Genomic DNA, 15329 nt, shown 5'->3' with positions numbered 1-15329 from the left:
GAACAGCCGCCGCGAGCCCAGGGGGTTTGAAAGGGTCCGAGGGGCGTGGGGGGAGGGCCGAGCGGGGACAGCGGGGCCGGGAGGGGAGGTTTGAGCGACACTGAGCTCGGGGCTCGCCGGCGGCGGCGGCGCTGGGGGTGGCAAGGGGAAGGCGACGCTCCGCGCTGCCTTCGTGCAGAGCGACCGGGAGGGTTTTGCAGCGGCCGCCGCCGCCGCGGCGGGAGGAGGGGGTGAGGTGGCTTCTGAGTTGTCCGGAGAAGGTGGGCATTTCTCGGTTTTCCCACCCCCTCCCCTTGACTCCCCTTTGCCTTGTCTCCCCCTTCCTCCTGCCCCGCACCCCACGTGAACCGGAATATAAAGGGGGGTGTGAGACTAGAGGGGAAAGTGAATGGCGAAGGACTGAAGGGGTCCCCCCTTCGGGTCCCTGGCCGCCCTGTTCACCCTCGTTCATCCTCCCTTCCCGAAGCTCGCCCTCGAAGGCAGGAGCGGCCGGCGCCTTCGGCTGAGGAGGAGGAGAAGGAGGAACCGCGCCGGGCGGAGCGTCAGGTCCCGTTTTCCTCCCCGGCGTCTTGAATACAAAGATTACGGTGCAGAAGGAAATTGCACTCGCCTCCTCCGCCCCCCGGTACCCGACACAATGCACCAGCCGCCTGAGTCCACCGCCGCGGCGGCCGCGGCCGCTGCAGACATTAGTGCTAGGAAGATGGCGCACCCGGCAATGTTCCCTCGAAGGGGCAGCGGTAGTGGCAGCGCCTCTGCTCTCAATGCAGCAGGTCCCGGCGTTGGTAGTAATGCCACATCTTCTGAGGATTTTCCGCCTCCGTCGCTTCTCCAGCCGCCACCTCCTGCAGCATCTTCTACGTCGGGACCACAGCCTCCGCCTCCACAAAGCCTGAACCTCCTTTCTCAGGCTCAGCTGCAGGCACAGCCTATTGCGCCAGGAGGAACTCAGATGAAGAAGAAAAGTGGCTTCCAGATAACTAGCGTTACCCCGGCTCAGATCTCCGCCAGCATCAGCTCTAACAACAGTATAGCAGAGGACACTGAGAGCTATGATGACCTGGATGAATCTCACACGGAAGATCTGTCTTCTTCCGAGATCCTTGATGTGTCACTTTCCAGGGCTACTGACTTAGGGGAGCCTGAACGCAGCTCCTCGGAAGAGACTCTAAATAACTTCCAGGAAGCTGAGACACCTGGGGCAGTCTCTCCCAACCAGCCCCACCTTCCTCAGCCTCATTTGCCTCACCTTCCACAACAGAATGTTGTGATCAATGGGAATGCTCATCCACACCACGTCCATCACCACCATCACGTTCATCATGGGCACCACCTCCACCATGGGCACCACCATCCATCCCATGCTGGTGTGGCCAGTACTTCCATCCCTGGAGGGCCACCCTCCAGTCCAGTATCCAGAAAACTCTCTGCAGCTGGAAGCTCTGACAGTGTTATAGCAGCTGCACCAACTTCTGCTGTATCATCGGCTGGCTCACCTGCATCTGTAATGACTAATATCCGTGCTCCAAGTACTACTGGCAGTATAGGTATAAGTTCTGTTACTGGCACTAATACGATGAATAATGTTAACATTACTGCTGTGGGTAGTTTTAATCCTAGTGTGACAAGCAGCATGCTTGGTAATGCTGCTATAAATGTAAGCAATATTCCTAGTGCTGCTAGTGTGAGTGTTGGGCCTGGAGTGAGCAGCGGTGTTAATGTGAATATCTTGAGTGGCATGGGCAATGGTACGATATCTTCCTCCGCTGTTAACAGTGCCCCCAGTGCAGCTGCAGGGGTGACTGCGGGGTCAGTTTCCAGTCAGCAGCAACCAGCAGTTAACACCTCACGGTTCAGAGTTGTGAAGTTAGATTCTAGTTCTGAACCCTTTAAAAAAGGTAGATGGACTTGCACCGAGTTCTATGAAAAAGAAAATGCTATACCTGCCGCAGAAGGTGTGGCGATAAATAAAGTGGTGGAAACTGTAAAACCGAACCCAGCAGAAGTGACTTCTGAGAGGGAGAGCACTAGTGGGAGTTCAGTGAGCAGTAGTGTCAGCACACTGAGTCACTACACGGAGAGTGTGGGAAGCGGAGAGATGGGAGCCCCTACTGTGGTGGTGCAGCAGCAGCAGCAGCAACCAGCGCTTCAAGGTATGGCTCTTCAGCAGATGGATTTCGGTAGCACTGGTCCCCAGAGTATTTCAGCAGTTAGCATACCACAGAGTATTTCTCAGTCACAGATCACGCAAGTACAATTACAGTCTCAAGAACTGAGCTATCCTCAAAAGCAAGGTCTTCAGCCAGTACCTCTACAAGCCACTATTAGTGCTGCAACTGGTATCCAGCCATCACCTGTTAGTGTGGTTGGTGTAACTTCAGCTTTAGGTCAGCAGCCTTCCATTTCCAGTTTGGCTCAACCCCAACTGCCGTATTCTCAGACGGTTCCTCCAGTGCAAGCTCCCCTTCCAGGGGCACCACCCCAACAGTTACAGTATGGACAACAGCAGCCGGCTGTTTCTACACAGATGGTCCCAGGCCACGGTCAATCCGTGACTCAGAATCCTGCCTCAGAGTACGTGCAGCAGCAGCCGATTCTTCAGACAGCAGTGTCCTCCGGACAGCCCAGTTCTGCAGGAGTGGGAGCAGGCACAACAGTGATACCTACGGCTCAGCCACAGAGTATCCAGCTGCCAGTGCAGCCCGCAGCAATCCAAGCACAACCTGTAGGGGCATCTGGCCAGCCTGTTGGCCAGGCTCAAACAGCAGTATCTGTTGTACCTACTGGCAGTCAGATTGCAAATATTGGTCAACAAGCAAACATACCTACTGCAGTGCAGCAGCCCTCTACCCAAGTCACACCTTCAGTTATTCAGCAAGGTGCTCCTCCATCTTCACAGATAGTTCCACCTGCTCAAACTGCGATTATTCATCAGGGAGTTCAAACTAGTGCTTCGAGCCTTCCTCAACAATTGGTCATTGCACCCCAGAGTACCTTGTTAACTGTGCCTCCCCAGCCACAAGGAGTAGAATCAGTAGCTCAAGTTGTTCCGCAGCCGTTGCCTGCAGTTAGTCCTTTGCCCTCTGCTAGTAGTATTTCTGTTACAAATCAGGTTAGTTCAACTGGAATGCCTTCTGCCCCAACAAACTTGGTTCCACCACAGAATATAGCACAAACCCCTGCCACTCAAAATGGTAATTTGGTTCAAAGTGTTAGTCAACCTCCCTTGATAGCAACTAACATAAATCTGCCTTTGGCACAACAGATACCACTAAGTTCTACTCAGTTCTCTGCACAATCATTAGCTCAGGCAATTGGAAGCCAAATCGAAGATGCCAGGCGCCCAGCGGAACCCTCCTTAGTTGGCTTACCTCAGACTATCAGTGGTGACAGTGGGGGAATGTCAGCAGTTTCAGATGGGAGTAGCAGCAGCCTAGCAGCCCCTGCTTCTCTTTTCCCGTTGAAGGTGCTACCGCTGACGACACCCCTGGTGGATGGCGAGGATGAGAGGTAAGATCATGCCATGTTTGCAGACATTCAACAGATTTCAAAGTTAATCTATTTAGTAACTATATAGATGCACAAAATTTTTCAAAAGCATTACATATTTTTTCATTTTTGTATGTGAAAATGCATTTTCGTGGTAAGTTTTCTAGAGCAAGAGTCTTATGGAATGATTTCAGAGTGGATAGCAAAGGGTGTAAGTAATATGTAAACTGTATGACAGTAGTTATTGGGTATTAAGTATAGGTTTGGGGGCACCAAGTGGTTTTTGTTATTTATAAAATTCTTTTTAAAAATTTATTACTAACAAAATTTTTGCTAAGCCATATAATATTTAATCATTTGATTATGATCATCTCTTGAGGGGGGTTGTGGTTCCCATGGTTGTTTCTCCTTTACTAGATTGGACAATTCTTTTCACTTCTACTGTGTTTGATCTTAGTCTGTGAAAGATAATATTACGTGCTTTTCTTAGACATTGTGGGAAAGATGACCTAGTCTCGGTTTTATAGGTTGCCCTCACAGACTGTAATTGACCAGCTTTTGTGTACTTATTTAATGGTCATTTTATCTGAACAGAACAGGAATGGGAATCTTAAAAAGTATGTTGCGGGGAAGGAGGGTAAACACTGTCAAAATACCAGATTTATCTTTGATAGTAGGATCCTGTACATTTTTTTTCTTTTGTATAGATCAAGGTGGTAGCCATTTTAAAGAGTAGGGAAAGTCTTGGAGGGTTGAATTTATAGAGGCATGAACATAAGACTTTGTTGCCCTGCTAATCTACTCCACCTGTTCCCATCATTGCCAAAAAGAAAACATACATAAGGCCAAAATACATTATTAAGCCACTAGTGTTTCCTTACTTGAATTGGAAATAATGCTCTAAATACGCTATTGATTCAAATTGTATCTTTGAAGCTGACTGACTACAAAAGTTGTGAAATCTCTAATGATTCTACATTGCTTTAAACTAAGTTGATTTTTAAAGGAATGTTCTTTTCACAGATTTGCTGGTCTGTGACTAACCATGATCAAAATAGTATCATAGGAATTAATGACAAAGGCTATTCATTTTAACTGTGGAACTTTGAATAAGCTCTAAAGAGATTTAATTATTTTAGTATTAGTTGGAGATTTTTGTGATTGAACTTTCACCAAACTAATTGGAAATTTATATTCTAAATGTGTATTTTAGGGTTTCTCTTTGGAAAAATTGAAGGTATTTCAAAAGAATTGTAGTTTAGAAAAAGAGAACAAAGACCAAATGTTGCAGTGAGGTTTTCATGATACATATTTTTAAGTTATTTGAAAGATGTAGGTTAAAGGCATGGTTAATTGAAATAATTTAATTTTAAGATTTTTGGTTTTTTCCAGTAGTCATAATTAAAACCTTGTTACTGAACCAAATGTAATCTATATCATGTGTACAAAACTGTCCTTAAAAGGTAGAGCTCTTTAGGGAGGTAGTTTCCTTAATAGTCCCTATTATAATTATTGATAAAACTTGGTTTCATATGCTAATGTTTACCTGTAATTGCTAATATTCATAATTTTAAAGAATTATCTACCCCTGATGGTAATGTTTTCTAAGTCTAAGAGGAATGATCAAGTGAAGCCCCTGAAAAAAACAGGTATGTTATGTGAATGCTAAATTTAGAGAAATAAAAGACCAATGAAATACACAAACGAAAACCACACATTTTGAATTGAAACCTGCCATGATTTTTGTTAATTACCATTTGTGGTCTTTTGGCATGACTTTCTCCTTTTTTTCCCCTGGTGGTAGGGCATGATGGAGCTTTCCACAACTTGCTTTTCCAGACAATTAAAGTCAGATGTTGCTACTTACAGCTAGGTTTTTTAATTGTAGGGATAGAGGCCCAATTTAAGATGTTTAGTACAAAATTAATTTTTCCATATAGTAATTGAGATGAAGATTAATTAGGGGCAAATTGTGTAGAACGTTTTGGAATTAAAGAGACAAAAAGAGATACTGAGAAGTATGATCAAATATTGGTGTAAAGTAACTTGAGTTGACTCTACCTGTTTTGAATTTACTCTATATTTGAACCTTTGTTAATTAACTTCAAAGTTAAGTCATCAAAACCAAAAATTTTTTTAGAGGCATCCTTTAAATGCTAAAACGTTAAGCTGTTTCAGCCCTAAAATACCTGTAGAGGTCAATAAGGATAAACTTGGACATTATTTTTATGGGGTCTTACTGCAAATTGTTTTTTTTATCACTAAAGTTTGGAAGAGTTTCATTTAAGTTTGCCCTTGGAAGGAAATTTGAGAATATATATAAGAGAAAGAAGTGATAATGATTAAAAAAATTCTTTCTCCTTTTTCTTCCCATGATAGCTTCCATGTCACTTGCATTGCCTGGGGCTTGGTCACCAATTTCTCTCTCATGGGAGAAAGGGGGTACATTTTAATTTCAGTATTATGACTTAGAAACCATGTTCATGAAACTTTGGTGGTAAGACAGACGAAAGATGGTTATTCTTTAGTCTTCTTTTGAAATACTTTAAAATTTAAAATGTTTTTTAAAATTTAAAATGCTTTCAGTTGATGACTGGGCAAGGCTGAAAATTAGAAACATGGGTCAGGCATTAAGATTATGTATCTTGTTTTTTAAAACTCCTTGAAAAACTCTCAGTGTTTTATTTAGCCTATAACATGAACTCACCTTTATAACACAGGGAAGATGTCTTAATGTTCCTCATAAGGCACCAAGTTCCTCAAGGACAAGAACTAAATATTTTTTGGACCTATTAATGAGCAGACCTCTCTCTTTTTTTCTGTCACAATTTATAATTTATATTGTCCCTCATCTTAAGTACAGCTGTTAGAGATGCAGGATCATATAAGTTATGCAATAAATCGAAGAGAAAAGAATAAAAAGACTTTCTGTACCTCTTTCACCTCATCATTATTTGAGGTGAATTGATACCTATTTTTAAAATACAGTGCTTATTATATAGTAGGCCCTCATATTTATTAAAGAAGAATGAAAGTTTTCTTATCTATGAAATAGGAGTAATATCATTTTGCCTACTTCTGAGGATGGAGACATTAGATAAAATACTTTAAAATACTAAATTATAAGTTTTAATTTTTATTTAGGTTGTACCTCCACAGCTTAGAGTCAAATAATTTACATAGTAATCAAAACAAAAGCTTTCTGCCCCCTTCCTTTCCATTTTTCTTTTCGCAAGAGCAGTCACTTATTTCTTTCAGGTGGTAATGGTTATGTTTACCTCCTAGTTGGAAACAACATTCTTCTATTGCTACTTGATATGCAATATGGCTAGATGGTAGGAGCTTAGACTCTGGAATAAGACTACATTTGAACCTAGTTTTATGTAACATTGGGCTATTTAACCTTGCTATGCCTCATTTTGTTCATTTAAATAAATGGGGATAGTAGTATCTATCTCAGGGTTGTTACAGGAAATGAATTTGGAAAGCCCTTAGAACTGTGTCTAACTCACATGCCCTGCATAGTGTGTGTTAAATAAAATACTCTGTGCTTTTGTTTTGCCTTTTTAAACTTCTGGATAGAAAATGAAAATTTAACTTTGTTATCACCTACTGAACTGATCCCCTTCCTCCAAGTACCCTTTCCTTTCAATAGCTATGATTACGTCACTCTCGACCATTCAGTATTCTTGTATCACGTTTCCTGTCCTGTACAATGTACTGCACTTGCCTGCCTCCTTCCACCCCATCCCAGCTATCTAGTACATACAGTGTACTAGAATGTATAGTATATATATTTCTATATACTACTTAGCATGAGTTTTCTGTTTCTTCCAAATTCCCTTTCCTCCTATTTTTGTGTGCCTTTCTATCCATTTTTGCTTTTTCTTTTGTGGTAGAACCTTTCTTCAGATGTCTGGTAATTCTTGGTCGTCTGCTTGCACTTAAGGAGACTAAAGAGCTTATCTAGTCTCAATGTGTCTTCTTGACTGTTTTACCATAGGGTGATTTGGCCTAAGTTCAATGTCTCTGTCCCACCCTGGGCTTAGTTTTTGCTGTAATTATCATGAATTCAACATTTCATCATATGTCTCTTGAGATGTTTGGACATATCAGATATTGTCAACAATTTTATCTTCTTGACACAGTCTCTTAATATTCCTCTGACTTCTATTTTGGACTGATTGTGGTCTAGACTTGGTACACAACCATTATTGTGGGATTCCTTTCGCTTTTTCCTGTGGTTGGATTTCATGTTACAGCCATCCATGCCATGTTAATTCTTGGGTTACTTGATATTTTAAAATGGTTTCAGGGGTGCCTGGCCGGCTTAGTCAGTAGAGCATGAGACTCTTGATTTCAGAGTCATGAGTTTGAGCCCCACATTGGGGTAAAGATTACTTTAAAAAAAAATTTAAGGGATGCTTGGCTGGCTTAGTTGGTAGAGCACACGACTCTTGATCTCAGGATTGTGAGTTTAAACCCCATGTTGGGCGCAGAGATTACTTAAAACTAAAATCTTTGAAAGAAAAATAGTTTTAGTTTATCCTGATACTTGTGATTGTTTGGTTAGGTAAAGAATACTACGTTGTAAAATTGTATGTTATAATTTTGCTCCATTGCTTTTTAACTTCCATATTACTTTTGAGAAGTCTGAAGCCATTCAGATTTCTTATATATTGTATGTGATCTGTGTGTATGTGTTTTGTTTTTCCCTTTTTTCTGACTTGTTTACCCTTTTTTCTCTTACCCTCTCTCATTCTTTAATTCTCTGAAAGCGTTTAAGATTGAATCTGTTTTCAGTGTTCCAGGGTTGAAATTTTACAGTGATGGTTTCTTGGGTAGGTTTCTTTTTATCAATGTCACTGAGTACTTGGTATTCCCTTTTAGTCTGGAAATATCTTTTAATTCTGGGACTTTTTCTTGAGTGAGATCTTGATGATTTCTTTCCATATTCTGTTTTTTTTTTTTCTTTCTCAAACTCTTTATTGGGATAATGGACCTTCTTGACATATCTTCTGATTTTCTCTTATTTTCTTATCTATTTTCCATCTTGATTTCTTTTTTGTCCTACTTCTGTTAAATTTTCTATATTACCATATATTTAATTTCCCAAAGCCTTGGCTTCTTTTTCTTTGCCCCTTTTAAATAGTATCCTGTTCTAATAACAATAGTACTTTCTCATAGCTGTCTGAATATATAATGTTATCTTCTTTTAAAAAATTTCTTCTCCCTGTGGGATCTGTGTCCTCCATGTTTGTTTTCTTAATTTATATTTGCTTTGGTCTTTATCTTTCATGTTGTATAGCCTTTCCTTAGCTGGTTGGTGGCTGTGTGTGAGTAGGGAAGTAAAATGTTAATTAGAAATATTCAGTGAGACTTGATAGCTCTACTGTATGGTAACCAGGCTGGACTGAGTGGTTGGAGCACTTTTGATGTCAGTATCTTCATGCCTTTCCTCTGAACTGGTTAGATTCCCTGTAGAAGGCTCTTTCTTGCCTGGAGGTGAAGGTTGTGGGGGAACATAGGAGGGGAGTCGGGTAAAAGGTCTTGGGAGGATCTAAGCATCCCTATATATATATTTCTTCACTCAGTCACCCTGTTTTCAGTGTGTTTTCCTGCCTACAGCTGTACCTGATTTTCTGAATCTTGGGATATTTTGTTTTATATTTTCCAGGCAACATATTTTCAGTTTTTTGTTGGGATTGGTGAGGGGATCAGTGGGGCTGGTTACTTCTTAAACAGGCTTTTGAACAGTGATCCTTATTTTAGTTCCTTCTCTCCCCCATATCCCACTTCGGATGTATGTGGTACTGCCAATTGCTGAGTCTTTTGGGGATTTTACAGTTTAAATTGGGTTTGTTTTTGGCTTTCTCCACTGTTTGCTAAAGATTTGATTTTCGAGTGTTTGCTAAGTCATTTGTCACTCAACCATCTGCTTTCCAGCTTCCAAATTTTTGTTGCTATTGTTTTTTTACTCATTCTGTCATTTTTTATGGGTTTATGTCTTTATATCTTAAACATTCATATTTTTGGAATTTTAGTGGGGTTTTTAGAAAAGGAGCATAAAATAGAAATGTGTTTACTACCATTATACACCAGTCTTAACTGTAGAATACTGTACTATTAAGTGTAAAAAAGGATACTAATGTTAATAAAGTCATTGCTTCAAGATTTGATCTATAAGAGTATATAAATTTTAAGACTGGAATTGCTTGACTTTTATCCAGTAGAAAGAAGAATAGTATATAACGCAGTATTTCACTTCATAGAAGTGATTAGAAATGTGAGGATAAGATTCAGTTAATATTTATTAACATATTAAACCAACTCAGCAACCTTGGGAGTTAAATTTTTTGCTTTATTGGTGAATAAACTGAAGCTTACTTATTTTATTAGAGAGGTGGGATTGTCTCAGGTTACATACATAGTTCTAAAGCAGCTAATAAAAATTTTCTAGTTAAAAATCTTTTGGTATTTCTAATAAAGCCAACAAGATGCCCATAAATAATATTAGAGTGGCTGGAAACCTGAAAAAAGGCATTCTTCTTTGATTTGTGTATTACTATGAGTGACAATTATCATAGAACATACCTGTAAACCCTTGGTGAGAAAAAGGTGGCTAAAGCCATCACGCTGGTGTGCCTGGCATGCAAGACATTCAAGTGTTAAATGAATTAATTTTTAATATTTTTTGAAAGTTGTATGAAAATTATCTTTTCAGGAAAACCATTTTAATTTCCTAATAATTCAAATTCAGTCTTTGTAGAACTGCAAAACAAGTAGGTTTTGTTTCTTGTATAGGAAACTGAATTTAAAAATATGAAACTATGCAAAGCATGAGCTGTTGTGGTGCTGCTGTTAGGAGCATGCTGTGATGTTCGAGCTCTGCTGGTTGGTTTTTGCTGCGTCACCGTGGTGTTAGCATTGCGTATGTCATGCTAAGAGTATGCTTTCATGGCTCCTTAAAAGAAATTACATGAGAGGAAAAAATTTTAAAGCATGTTTACATTATGTTAAAGCGCTGTGTATAATTCGTTTTAGATTCTAGGCTGACTTTTTTCTAGTCTCACATATATTTAGTGTCCTTCCTCCCACTCTTTCTTCCTTACCAGTTTGACCTGGAAATCCTAACTTGGCTTTCAGCGTTATTGGGCCTAGATGACCTTTGTTTTTCCTCTTGAAGCATCTCCTTTGCTTTCAGTGACCTCTTGTTTTAGTTTCTTCCCACCTTTCTGGCCACTTTTTTTTCAGTCTCCTTAATTTTCACCTGTTCTCTCAGATTCAGTGTTGGAGTTCCTTTGGATTTCTGAGTCCCCTTCCCACTTACTGCTTTTTCCATAAGTAATCATTTGCCGAATGGCTTTAATCCAGTCTGTATGCTGTCAGTTTCTGAATGTGCACCACTAGCCCACACTTCTTTTTGTGCGTTAGAGTGATCCAGTTATCTGCCTTCATAAAACAGCTCAGCTTGTACTCTCATAGGCCTCTCAACAGGTCATAAACTTATCTCTTCGTTACTTAACTTCTCAAATTTCTTTCTGTTTTGTTATCTTCATTTTAATAATTATTACTTCTTTTTTGTTTGTGACTAATTTTTATTTCAAGTCTTGTTAATATACAGTGTAATAATGGTTTCTGGAATAGAATTTAGTGATTTATCACTTACACACAACACCCAGTGCTCATCTCAACAAGTGCCTCCTAATGTCCATCACCCATCTAGCCCATCCCTGTACCCATCTAGCCCATCCCCACACCCCTTCAGCAACACTCAGTTCTCTGTTGTTATGAATATAATTATTATTTCTTACTAGTTCTGCACTTTATAAACCTGAGAACCATTCCTGATAGCTCCCTTTTCCTCACCCTCTACATCCTTACCATCGTCTTCAAAATATATCCTGAATTCATCCCCCTCAACCATTGCCACAACTTTAGTCTAAAATAACATGATAATATATTTACCTCTTACTTCAAGTACTGCAGTAGCTTCCTCACTAGCCTTTTGCATACATTCTTGGATTTCTCTAATATTATATATCTTGTAGTCAGAATGATACTCTTAAAATAGAAGTCTGTTCAGATCACTCTCTGACCCAACACCCTTTAAAGCCTTCCCATTTCTTTGAAAGTAATTACTTTTCGCTTTTGCTTCCTCCCAGCATATTATGCCACTTTGCCCTTGACTTCCAGTTCTTCAAGTTGCCATCCATTCTTACTCTTTCCTCTACAGTTAGGCACACACCGTTTCTTCAATTGGAACATCCCCTTTGTCACCTTTTCTCTATTCTTTCTTAAAGCTTAACTGTCACTTTTTAATAAAAATTTTTATTTATTTTATTTCTAGTATAAATAATACACAGTGTTAGTTTCAGATGTACAATACAGTGATTTAGCAATTCTGTACGTTAGTGCTTATCACAATAAGTATACTAACTGTCACTTTTTGATAGCCCTGGTCCAACAAAGCAGTCTAAATTCAGGTTCATTGTAAATACTCTTGAGTAGTACTTTATTTATAATGTTTATTACAGTTTATAATGATTTTATATGTATGTGATTATGTGTTGATTTTAAGTTTCATGAGCAGGTATATTTGATTTGCTACCACATATTCAAAGTATATTTCAGTGCTTAACAGGTAGATGGTTAGTAAAAATTTGCTTAATGAATAAATGAAGCAGATTGGCATAAGAGAAGGAGAACTTTTTAAAAACACTATTACGGTATATTTGAAAGATAAATAAGTTCTATATAGATGATCATGTGATACCACTGTTTCCTCCTTGAATAGAGATGAATTAGAATTAATTGATTACTTTTTGCTGTGTTTTGAGCCAAAAAAGCAATGCTTAGTTTTGCTTTTAATAAGCATTTTGTTTTATGTTTATGCTAATTTTGTATTTACTTTTGTTTATACCAATAAACATGCTCTAACTTGAATAAGACCAAGAAAAACTGCTGACTTACTTCAAAATTAGACTACTGGTATTCTTTATCCACTTTTGACTGGTTCATGTACTGAGCATATAATGATTCTTAAATAGTTTCCAAGTATTGTGGTGGAAGTCCTTTAGTGCAGTTTCAGCTGTTGAAAATGTAAACATTTAGCTTATAAAAGTGTCATCTGTTTGTATTAACATTTAAAAAAAATTAAACAGTTTAGTAAGTAATGAGTTAATTGTTTAAGATTCCTAACTGATCTATATTACTTATGGTCATTACAGTTACTTATTATTGAACCAGGTAAGTAATGGATTATGTAAAGGGAGATGAGAAAGGTTTGTCAGTGATCAGAATTAGCAATACACTAATTATGAAATGGGAGTAAAAAAACATTAAGAGATGAGGTCTTTACTTTTAAGCCTGGGGTAATTAAAACTAGAAAGGAAGATATGGAACGTGATGTTGTAGTACAGTGATCATCAGAGGCTAGTTGTGAGAGAGTCCATCATACCCATATTTGTGTTGACTGGGGAGAAGATTTACTGTGGTTGATTTTTATTTAGGATTAACATTAGGTCATGGTATGGATCTACCATGGAATGGGTGGTATTGCCCTTCCGCATCCACTTGGCCATAGCATAAAGGGTTACTATGAGCTTCATGTAGTAAAGACACATGTGATACCATCTTATTTTTCCAGGTCTCCTAGATTATTTTTGTAATATCAGTTCACTACTCAGGTTGGGGAACTTAAGATATCTTAGGTAAATGCCTGAGTATTCACTTTTTGAGTAAATTGTAGTTGGATTGGATGAGACTTCATTCCTGGCCAGCTCATCTACTTACCTAATTTCTTGGTTATTAGGCTTTCTTAGTGTGCATTCTCATGGTAATAACCAGCATATTAACTAGTTAGGAATGCTTTGAAGGTATAGATATACAATTTAAATAATATGTAGCACTAAATTTTTGCTATGATATGGCTATGATAGATTTCTGCTGGTGATAGTATTAAAACCTTACTCTTGTATGATTTTTGGGGGGTTTTTAACAAAATACTTTGAAATAGACTATACCCCTTGAGTCCTAGCAGGCTTAACATTGATAGGATGCTTTTGTTCAATTTTCACAGAGGGAGAACCTGAGTCTCTGGTTCATTTATTTAGTCATTGATTAAATACTGAGTTACTACTATGTGTTATGTACTGTTTTTAGCGTTTTCATAGACTATAACAATTTAGCAGTGAGAGTAGTAGTAATAGTTGTAGGAGAGTTGAAAATTAAAGTACTATGTACAAGACTGCTCTAAGCACTTGACATAATCAACTTATTTAATTCTCAGAACCTTATGTGTGTAAGTACCATTATTATCCCCATTTTGCAGGTGAAGAAATTGAGGCATAGGATGATTATATAACTTTTTCAAGGTCACACAGCTAGTTACTGGGAGCTAGGATTTAAATCCAGGCAGTCTGGATTTAAAGGTTTCCTTTCATAGTTTGTGCTCTTCATGACCTTTGTGCCCTATTGGCCTCTGTGGCATATTCTAACTGTTATTTTCTCAGTCAGTTTTCATGTATTGGAAGGCACTGGAAACTGCAGATACTTCTTATCTTGTTATAGCCTCAGAAATTCTTATTTTGATCTTGGAAGTGTGAGTGGGGATGCTATTCTTGTTCTTGTACTCAAGAATATGATGCTTGAGATCCAGGACTTTACCCACTGCATGTGATGGAGCCTGGGTAATAGTATGTTTTGAAATATTTGTCCAATAAGTGAATTCAGACATGTGCAGAGTCCCCCAACTCCTCCATACACCCTGGATGGGATTATCATTACTGCCAAACATTCTGCCATCCTATTACCATTACAGTCACAGCTGTTCTGATATACAAGAGTAAGTTTCAGTTTTCCTTAGGTATATTACTCTGCCTGTTATATTAAATTCTATAGGCCTTCCCTTTACCAACCTATCAAACGATACATTACTCAATACCTATTTATTGAGTAAATACTAGGTATAAATTATTCCATAGTAATGGTGTTGACAAAGATGTAATCAAACATGGTTCTTGCCCTCAGGGAGTGTATATGACATACATGGAGAATTTATATGGCAATGTAAGAGTTAAATAACTGTTTTAAATGATATGATACATGAAATCAACAAATCAGAAATTTGGAGATAGAAATCTTGAGATCTTGTTCAGCTGTTGGTTTATAGATAGAAGAACAAGTTCGGAGAGGCTAAGTGAATTCTCAGATGGTGCTACAAAATGTTCCTTAGACTGACGGAAACTCTAGTCTTGAAAGTGACACAGGAAATTGCATTCAAAGTTTACAGGTGGTGTGGAATTGACCTTTGGTGGGTCAGGGATTTAGTGTTATTTGAGTGGACTTTTTGAAAGCTTTGGGTTGAAGGAGAATGTTTCAGGCAAGAGAGTGTTAATAAAATGGGGAAGAAATAAAAACACTCAGGACATCAGTAAGGCAACAGTTGGCGTTAACAGAGTAAGTTTGTCTTGGGACATGATAGGAAGTAACTGAAGATTAAATTGGGGGAGTGATCAGGCCCTCAACACTTGTTGACTAAATCACATTCAAGGAAGATTAGTATAAAAGAAATCTGTAATATGGAATGTAGTGGCGTACACTTGGAAGCAGGAAAGGCCAGTGAGGAAATTATGTTTTTTCTGTTATTTTTTAATGAATGAAGGAAATAAATTAGAGGGATAGTGATATTCATTATAAAATGATTCAGTACGGAAGCCCTTTGGTTAGCATATTTCTCAGTTTATAAAAATACTATATTCACTTTCCTAGCTTGTGTTCCCTCAAAGCAATATATTTTTCTTCTCATTTTGAAAAACAAACGGACAAAAATAGCCGAG

At 38.7% G+C, this 15329-nt stretch overlaps 1 protein-coding gene across 3 annotated transcripts in view; it reads left to right on the top strand.

Annotated features, from left to right (window-relative positions):
- The first annotated feature begins 77 nt into the window (after window positions 1-77).
- The window catches only part of TSC22D1 (TSC22 domain family member 1), a 129723-nt gene continuing 114471 nt past the window's right edge, over window positions 78-15329 (top strand). For 2 of the 3 annotated variants that reach the window (XM_029936700.1, XM_029936701.1), the window contains exon 1: window positions 78-3510. In XM_029936700.1, coding sequence (XP_029792560.1) covers window positions 638-3510 — 2873 coding nt within the window. In that variant the 5' untranslated portion in view covers window positions 78-637. The remainder of the gene's footprint in view (window positions 3511-15329) is intronic. The other variant, XM_029936699.1, reaches the window with a different exon arrangement.

Source organism: Suricata suricatta, chromosome 4 (assembly GCF_006229205.1).
Source record: "Suricata suricatta isolate VVHF042 chromosome 4, meerkat_22Aug2017_6uvM2_HiC, whole genome shotgun sequence".
NCBI classification, from domain to species: Eukaryota; Metazoa; Chordata; class Mammalia; order Carnivora; family Herpestidae; genus Suricata; species Suricata suricatta.
This window is presented reverse-complemented; position numbering and strand designations above follow the sequence as displayed.